We start from the raw sequence: 8,913 nt of genomic DNA on the forward strand, positions 1-8,913 counted from the left end.
GGTTTGGGGGACTCCCCCCCCAACTCCCCCTTACCATCACGCTCCTGCTGGTGGTTGGCGAGGGGCAGGGTGTAGACAGATTTGGTGAGGGGCTGCGGCCCCCCCGGGCCGTCACTGTCCTGCCCGGGGGCCGGGGCCTCGGGCGGGGCGCGGGCGGCTGGGATGTGGCAGAACTTGCCGGTGAAGCCGGGGGGGCAGAGACACTGGTCCTTCCGGACGCAGACACCCCCGTTGTGGCAGAGCAGGGGACACAGGACTGTAAGGCAAAGGCGGAGGTGAGAGGGTGCCGGGGGGCAGGGGCAACTGGAGGGGGTCTCAGGAGCTGGGCATAGCTTGGGGGGGCATCTCCACCTGCTGCCCATTGGGGAATGAGGGGCAGGGCCCAGGGATTTCCCTCCCCACCAGCTGGGTTGTCCCCCTAGTGCCTCCCCCAGGGTGTCTGCGGTGGAAGGGATCAGCTGGGGCCATTGCTGGGGAAGGCGGTTTCTAGCTGTGGAGCAGCGTGGGTGGGATCCAAGCAGCTTCACTGGGGGGGGGGGGACGGGGGCGGCCGGGGCCTGGATTGTGTCTGTCTCAACCAGCGACACGGGCTGGGCTGGGCTGGCCCAGAACGTGAGCTACGCACAGGGGGCTGCGGGTGGGGAGTGAGGGGCACCGGCAGAGCTGGGGGGACCCAGGGCTGGGATAGCGGGGGGCTGCGGGTGGGGAGTGAGGGCCTGGTTTCGGCTCTTCCCTTGTCTAGCTTGTTCCCAGCTCTGGGCACAAAGGCACAGCTGGGGGGGGGGGGGGGGGGGCTAGATCCAGATGTTCCTGCAGCGCAATTCAGCCATTAACCCTTTGGGTGCTGGGACCAGCCCTCCGGCCGCCACCAACGCACTGGGCAGGACCCCACCAAGGGGCCACCGTGGGGAGGGCCTCCAGCCCCACAGCTCCAGCCCCACTGCTCCCCCAGCCAGGCCGTGGTCCCACCAGAAGCCACCACAGCCCTGCCTCCCTTTCTCCCCCACTGGGGGAACGGCTAAACCAGGCACCAGGACACCTGGGTCCTCCTGGGTTGCAATGGCTGGGAAATGCCCTGGGGGCAGGAGGACCCAACAACCCCCTCGCAGAGCCCAGAATGGAGCCAGCCCCAGGGCTCTCCAGCGAATGGGCAGAGACCTGGCAGCTCGTCTCACATTGAACTGGAGCAGGCTTAGGCTGGGCTGGACCCACGACACTACAGCTTTGTGTCCTGACCCCCCAGCTTCCCTCCACCCCACACACACAGCCACGGTGCCCCCCCAGGCCCAGCCAGCTCCGTCCACAGCCAGTGTCCCCCCTCCCTGGCCCCAGCCAGCTCCCTCCTCACCCCAGTGCCCCCCCCCAGCCACCTCCCCCAGGCCTGGCTGTCGTCCTAATGCACAGATGTTCCCAGCCCAGCCAGCTGCACCCCCCCCCCCGCCTGCAGACATTAATGGACCCTTGGCAGCCCCGATCCCCGCCCCCCCACGCGGGGGCTGAGCAGCTGGGCTGGGGTCAGATCAAGGGGACGCGGGGAACTGTAATGGGGGGGCGTGTCAGGCAGTCTCAGAGCCTGCTGGCACAAGGCCCCCCCCAGCAACCCCTCCCCTGCCTGGCCTCCTCCCCCTTAACACAGCCCCGCCCAGGAAAGTGGACAGAGCCCTCGGGGGGGGGGGGGTGCAGGCAAAGACCCCCAGCACACCCCTTCCCCACCAGACACTGAGCTCTGGGGATCCCCCTCACAGACCCCCTCCATGAAATGAGCCGGGGGGGTGGTGGGGAGAGGGCATCTGCAGCCCCCCCCAGTGCTCAGGACTGAGCCCCATGGAGCTGGGACCACCCCCGCTGGGACCCAGCTTCAGGTGACGACACCCTGAACCCCACCAGCCGCAGCAGCTGGGAGCAGCAGGGGAAGGGGGGGCCAGGAAGCAGCTTGGGGCGGGGGGAAGAGGAGAACCTGGCTGCAGACAGGCTCCCCCCCACTGTTCCCAGCCTGGCCTGTGCCCCCAAAGGGTAGGGGGGGGGGACAGGCCCCTCCCAGACCCTCCAAGCAGCTCTTCTCTGTGAGGCGGGCGTCGTCGTGGGTCCACCCATCAGCCCCACACTCCCAGAAACGCCTGGTTGTTCTGGGCCGTGAGGGAAGCCAGCCGGGCCCTGGCAAGGGGGCAGCGCTTGCCCTCTGGCTGGAAGTACCTAGGCCCGGCCCCCTGCTCCGCAGTCGTCCCCCCCGCGTGCCTGGGCTCCCCGAGAGCAGAGACCTTGGTCCATTGGCAGCAAGTGCAGGCCCCCAACCCCAGAGCTGCGCGGCTCATCAGGCCCTGACACGGCGCAGCCCTTGCAATGGTGGGGAAGCCCCTGGGCTTTGCAATTGTGTGTGTGGGGGGGTGATCCAGGACAGGTGGGGGCTGATGGAGCAAAAGAGGCACTATGCATGGGGGGGGCACTGCCCCTTGGCAGGGGCACTGATCCCTCCCAGGATTTCCCCCCGCCCCAGGAACCCCCAGCAGGGATGGGGTGCAGGCTGGTCAGTATCCCAGGGGACGGGGACTGGGCTGGAGACATGGACTCTCAGTTGCCCCCCACCCTCCTGTGCCAAGTTGCCTGGGGAGGAGGCTCAGCCCTGGCACCGGAGGATGGACACACATCCCGAAGCCCGGAGCGTGGGGGACACGGGGTGGGGCGCTGTCCAGTCTGCCTCTGGGAGAGACTATGCCTCTGCCCAGCCCTCCTCTGAAGGGGACCCAGCTCCACATTAACCCCACCTGCCCCACGCCGGGGGAAACTGAGGCAGGGGGAGGCGAAGGGTCTCACTCAAGGCAGAACCCAGGAGTCCTGGCTCCCAGCCTCGCCGCTCTGATCACTGGACCCCACTCCCCTCCCCGAGCCGGGATAGAACCCAGGCATCCGGAGGCAGATGGCTGAGCTCCAGAGTCCTTGACTCCGGCTCCCACGCCCGAGGCCCTTGTTTATTCTCTGAAATTCCCCGTTTTCACCCCCGGAGGAAGTTCGGGCGGGTCCTGCCGCAGAGCCTGGATGAGGCAGAGTCGGCTCCGAACCTGGGGGGGGGGGGGTGCCCCACACATACCCAGGGCTGGCAAGGGGCTTGGGGAGCCCAGAGTGGGTTGGGTGGGGGGTGTCGCATGCCAGGAACCGGGGATGAGCTCATGCAGGGGGGGGGGATGCGGAGCAGCTGGGACATGCTGGGAAAAGCCTCCCCCTGCTCTCGGCGCAGGGCTTAACCCACGGAACCCCGAGAACCCCCCAACACCCAGCCCTGACCCCCCCAGCCCTACAGGCAGCCCCACAGCAGACACCTGGGCCCAGCCCCACACAGCTCCTCCCCATCCGCAGGGCCAGCCCCCGACGGGCAGCGACGGCAGGTGCAGGATGTCAGCTACTGGCTGCCAGCGGGGCAGAGAGCGAAGGGGTGGGTGGTAGCCCAGCACCCAGCTGCGGGCCGGGGGACGCACGGCCCTGGCTGCCGAGCCCCAGGGCGCACGAGGAGTTGGGGCCGGGCCAGTGCAGCCGGCAAGGGCGTCTCGCAGCCCCGTCGGTCGGATGCCAGCCGTGCCCAGGGCGCGGCACCCGTCCTGCTTGCCAGCCGCGGCCGCAGGTGCCCTCCCCGGGTACTCACAGACGCGGAAGCCGGCGGCGCGGGCGGCGGGGCCGGCGTGGTCCCCGCTGTAGAGCATGGTGGCGTTGCCGCGCTCGCAGCGGTGGGTGCAGCGGTGTCCAGCGCAGTGCACGCGGCACACCGTGGGCGTAAAAAGCACCCGCAGCTGGTCAGCGGCCTGGCCGGCGGCCGAGGGCGGGCGGGCGGCCAGCAGGGCCAGGACCGTGGGCACCAGGAGGGTGGCGAGGGCACCGGCCATGCCTGTCCCTCTGCCCCCTCGGGGGGGGGGGGCGGCAGGCCGGGGCCGGAGCGGAGCAGGCAGGGAGTGATGGCGCTCGACTCCCGCGCCGCGCCGAGTGCCCGGCCAGCTAATTGGAAGCAGCGCGCGGAGCTGGGCTGGGCCGGGCGCCAGCAACAATGTTTGCGAGGGACCTCGGCCACCACCGGCCGCGTTAACTCTTCCCAGCTCTGCCGGCAGGGCCGGGCCCCACCCCACCCCACCCCACCCCTGCCCGTCCTGAGCCCTCTCCCAGGGCCCCCCCCCAGCTGCTCCCAGCCTGGGCTTCCTGCCCCCATCACCGGGAATTCGCTGGGCCCACACCAGAGGCGCCCAGCTTGCGACGTCCCCAGCGCCCAGCGAGTGCTCACGGGTGTCGCCCGGGTTCCCTAGGGCAAACGCACGCGTGCACGCACCCTTGTCCCTGGCTGTAGTCCCCCCTCCCCTGCGCCCCCCGCCCCCATCTGCAGCCCCTGCGCCCGGGGTTGCGGTAGCCGTCCCAGGTGTGAGTGCACGGGGGGGGGGGGGGGGGGGACACACACATCCCTGGGAAAAGCTGTGTGCCGCCAAGGGGCACCCGGCTTTCTGGGGATGGGGCCAGGGTGCCCCCCTCTGTTCCTCACAACACAGCCCCTCCCTCTCCTTCCCCCCCAGCAGAGCTACCAGCGCTGAGACACCCCCACCTGTCCACACACACAGAGTCATGGCCATACACCCCCCCCCAGCACACACACAGAGCCGTGGCCGTGCCCCCCCCCCCCCACTTTGCTATAGACAATGTTGTTTTGTTTGTTTCTGTTAAAGTTGCGAGACCCAGAGCTGGGTAATGCGGGGTGTGGGGGGGGCGCAGGGACAGGATGCCCCCCCGGGTCCCAGGACAGAGCTGGGTGGCAGGAGACCCAAGGATGCCCCTCAGCACTGGGGGGGGGGGGGGCAGTACAAGCAGTGGGGAAGGAGGGGGCAGCTCAGCCTGGGGGGGGGGTCACAGCCAGGGTGACAGACACGTGGTGGGGCAGGAGGGGAAACAGATTGGGATGTGGGGGGGGGTCCACGCAAGGGGGCTGGGCCTGTCCCCCCCCATCCCCAGAGGGACATTCACCCCATGAGGTCATGCCCGGTTGTCATGGAGACAGCTGTGATGTCACGTTTTCCTGCCAAAGTCCCCCAGGGGGAGGGGAAGGAGCCAGGAGATGGGGGAGGGGAGCAGAGAGGCAGCTGCCCCCCCCCAGGCCACCCCCCAGGGGCTGCTCAGCCCCCACAACCCATGTGGGCGGCAGCCCAGCCTGGCAGCAGCTGGAAAATCCCACTCAGCTCCTGAGAGAAGGACCCGTGGCCGGGAGCCCCCTCCCCACTCATGGCTCCCCTCCTGCCGACGCCCCCCAAGCCTTCTGCCTGACCCCCCCCCATCCTGCGCAGGATCCACAGAGTGGGAAATGGGAGATGCTGCGAACAGCCCCCCCCCCGCTGGCTCCCACCCCAGCCCTGCCGGTGCCCCTCACTCCCAACCTGCAGCCCCGGAACCCCCCACCCACCGTTGCAGAGTGGGAGCTGGGACTCTGCTCTGGCTCTGGGGGTCCCATGGGGGTGACTCTGGTGCCCCCCTCTGCAGCCATTTCCTTCTCTCATGTCAGAGGCTGGCAAAGGGACCAGTTTCGTGATTGGGGGGGGGCAGAGAGGGAGGGGGCAACTGGGACAGTTGGCCCCAGATGGGGGATTGGGGAGCAGCGGGGCAGCTACCCGGGGCAAGTGCTAGGGGAAGGGGCCTGGCCAGTGGGGGGGAGGGGAGGATCGTGGCTGAGGGGGTCACCACATGGACCCTGCCCTGTTGCCCCACCCAGGCCCACCCCAAGGCCTCCCTCACCCCAGGCAAGGCCCCCCCGCAACGCATGGAGACCTCCACCCCGCCCCACACCAACCCCACCCTGGCCTTCTCCCCACCCACCAGGCCCTGCCCCCTTACCAGGCCGGGAGCTGCGGTGCAAGGTCTGCCTCCCATGGGGGGGCCGGGTGCTGGCCGGGGCTGTGGGGCGCGCGATTTTGCCTCGCTGGGCCTCCAGGTGCTTGGCCAGCAGCGACGCCATCTTGTCTGTGGGGCCGGCGGCCCGACGCCGCAGCACAGCCTGGAGCTCTGCCAGCCTGGGGAGCAGGTCGTTGAGTGAGGAGGCAGCCACCATGCCCAGCAACCCTCCCCCCCCCCGCCGTGCCTGTGCCCACGCCTCCGCCAGCTCCCTGCCCCCCACTGACCCCCTGTTCCACTGTCCCTGCATCTTTCCCCCACCCACCGACTCCCCTGCCTCCCAGTGACTCCCCTGACCCCACCAACCACTCGCGCTACCCAGAAAGTCAGTGTCAGAGCTGGGGAGAGAACCCAGGTGTCCTAGCTCCCAGCCCCCCCTTGCTCTGACCACTAGACCTCACTGCCGAGTCCCGAGCAGGAGGCTGCAGATGCAGGCTTGGGGAGGGGGGAGCTGAGGTAACAGACTAGGTGAGAATCCCTGTGGTGGGGGACAGGCTCCCCCTTTGGCGGAGTTGGGCGGCTCCTCGGTCCCCCGCACACACATGCACATGCACACACACGCGCGCACGCACGCACACTTCAGCTGGGACATGAGCTCAGGGCTTTGGCTTCCTGCCGCGCCCTGGCCCAGCCAGCCGGGAAGGGCAGGGCCTGGGAACCTAGGAGCTGGGGCCTGGCCACTGCCCCCCCCCCCCGCCCCCAGCAGCCCAGAGCTGGGGGCCCAGGGGAGGGGGAGCAGTTCCAGACCAGCGGGGAACAGAGCCCAGGGCACTCAGCTCTCCCCGTCCCCTGTAAATCTCACGGAGCTGCCAGGGCCCAGGGGGATGATTCTCCCCCCCACCCCCAGCGGAGGGACAGACCCAGGTACCCCAAACTGGGTCCGTGGGCTCCAGCCTGCAGCACAGGAGACCGGGGGGTGGGGGTGGTCTCCCCAGGCTGGGGGGATCTCAGAGCCCCATGGGAGGTCAAGCTAAGGCCAAGCAGTCCAGGGCCCGATCCGGGGTTGAGGAGCTGTCCCCCCGTTCTCCCTCCTGTGTCGGCCCAGAGGCGTCTGCTACCAAATAGGGGCAGCCAGTGCCAGGCGGGGATTGGGGTGGGGAGATGATAAAAAGCCGAGTCGGGGGGGGGGGGGGGGGGGGGGCGGGGCGGAGGCGAGAGAATTTTAATAGGTCTATAAATAGCCCCGGCGCGGCCTGAGACGTGAGCGTCTCCCCCATGGGCCCTGGGCAGGGCGGGGTCTCCTGCTGGGAAGGGATCAACTCTGGGGGTGCCACCTTCCAGGGTTTTCCCCCTCCAGGGTCCTTCCCCGGGGGGGGGGGGGGGGGGGGGGGGGGGGGGGGGGGGGGGTGCGTGTCTCCTGGGGGGCGCTGGGGGCTGTGTGGTGAATCTGAGAACTCAGAGCCGATCCCAGCCCGGCCCCGAGCCAGGGCCCGGGAGCACCCCGATATCAGCCAGGCTGCCGGGGAACTGGGTAGGGGGGCCCCCCCCAAGGGGGCCCAGCTGATGCCGAGAGAATAAGCAGCAGCTGAGATTGAGGAGCGGATCAGAACCGCGGGCCCCCCATGACCCACACCCCCGCCATTGCCCCACAGCCCTCGCTCCCCCCATTGCCCCACGGCCCTCGCCCCACTCACGTCAGCGGCTGCCAGTGCACGGACGCTGCCTTCCTGGAGGCGTTGCCCGCTGCGGGGCGCAGGCCGGAGGCAGTGACCGGGCGGGAGCTGGGCCCTGGCCCTGGGGGGAGCCCCAAAGGGGTAGTGGGGGGCATGGTCTGCTCACAGCGGCGGCCAGCAAACCCCGGGCGGCAGGTGCAGACTTGCGGCTCCCGGCACAGCCCCCCGTTGCGGCACCGTGGGGTGCAGATGGCTGGGGGGAGAGATGAGGGGTCACGAGGAGGGAGAGAGCTGGGGTCCCCCCCAAAGCCTAACCCCTCCCACCACGGCTCCCCCAACTCCCAACCCTCCCTTCCCCCAGCCCATGCGGCTTCCCTCTCCCCACAGCTCCCCCCCCACCTCCCAGCCCTCAGTCCCCACAGTCCCCCCCACTTCCCATGGCCTGGGGGGGCTGGCACTGGGGGTTTGGCACAGCTCAGCTTCCTCCCCAGGGTCCCTGCCCCCCAGCCAGGAGGGTGAGGCTGACCCCAAATGTGGGGGGGGGGGAGGAAGGGAGTTGGGATTGGCCAGGAGCCCATTTACCCTCCCCAGCCCCTGGCGCTCTGGGTAGGCTCCCCCCAGGGGTTGCCCCCCCCCCCACATCCCCAGCTCCTGGCCTTGCAGGTGGGGGTCTGCTGCCACCTACAGCCCAGGCTGGGAGCAGCACTGGAGCAAAGGGGGGGGACCGAGGCAGGAGGCTACAGGTTGGCCCTGGGGGGAGCAAACGCAGCCAGGATGAGACAGCAGGAGGGGGGGGGGGGGGGGTGCCAGGGAGCAATTAGTGATTATCCTGGTAATGGGGCCCCTTGCTCAGGATCCCTGCCCCTCCCCCTGCCAGCCCCCGCCAGCTCAGGGTCCCTACCCCCCTGCCATCTCCTCCCCCTCCCCTCCCCAGTACCTTTGGTGCACTTCTGGGTTTTGGGGGCCAGGCTCCAGCCCGGGCAACAGGCCTCTCCGCACACATGGGGGCTGCAGGGGAACAGAGCACGGTGAGGGGAGGCCTGGCTCCGCTGCCCCCAGGCAGAGCGGGAGACCCCCAGGGCCAGGACGGGGAACACAAGCGGTGCCCCTAGCCAGGCAGCCCGGCCTCACCCCCTGCCCCAGGTCTCTGTACCTGCCAAGTCCCAGCCTGACCTGACCCCCGGACCCGATGCCCCCTTCCCACCCACACAGTCCCGGGGCAGAGGTCGGCCCCCCAGCCAGCAAGGCCCACACCGGAACAGCCCCCCATCCCCTGCGGAACCAGGTCCAGTTCCCATGCCCCCTCCCAGTCTCATGGGGGGCTGGTGCTGAGTCACTCAGGCCCTCCAGGGAAATTCCTGGGGGTGCAGCGGGGGGTAGCAGGTGCTGGGGA

General features: G+C 69.7%; 1 protein-coding gene across 2 annotated transcripts in view; it reads right to left on the reverse strand.

Moving 5' to 3' along the window:
• The window catches only part of LTBP4 (latent transforming growth factor beta binding protein 4), a 26,307-nt gene extending 17,799 nt beyond the window's left edge, over window positions 1-8,508 (reverse strand). For both annotated transcript variants that reach the window (XM_067556581.1, XM_067556579.1), the window contains exons 1-4: window positions 8,458-8,508; window positions 7,542-7,773; window positions 5,851-6,026; window positions 35-256 (exon numbers count right to left, since the gene is read on the reverse strand). In XM_067556581.1, the coding sequence (XP_067412682.1) occupies window positions 35-256; window positions 5,851-6,026; window positions 7,542-7,675 (532 nt within the window). In that variant the 5' untranslated portion in view covers window positions 7,676-7,773; window positions 8,458-8,508. The remainder of the gene's footprint in view (window positions 1-34; window positions 257-5,850; window positions 6,027-7,541; window positions 7,774-8,457) is intronic.
• Window positions 8,509-8,913: the final 405 nt, after the last annotated feature.

The sequence above is a fragment of the Emydura macquarii genome, unplaced genomic scaffold (genome assembly GCF_026122565.2).
Source record: "Emydura macquarii macquarii isolate MOO-44397 ecotype Brisbane River unplaced genomic scaffold, CSIRO-AGI_Emac_v2 contig_1790, whole genome shotgun sequence".
Taxonomy (NCBI): Eukaryota; Metazoa; Chordata; order Testudines; family Chelidae; genus Emydura; species Emydura macquarii.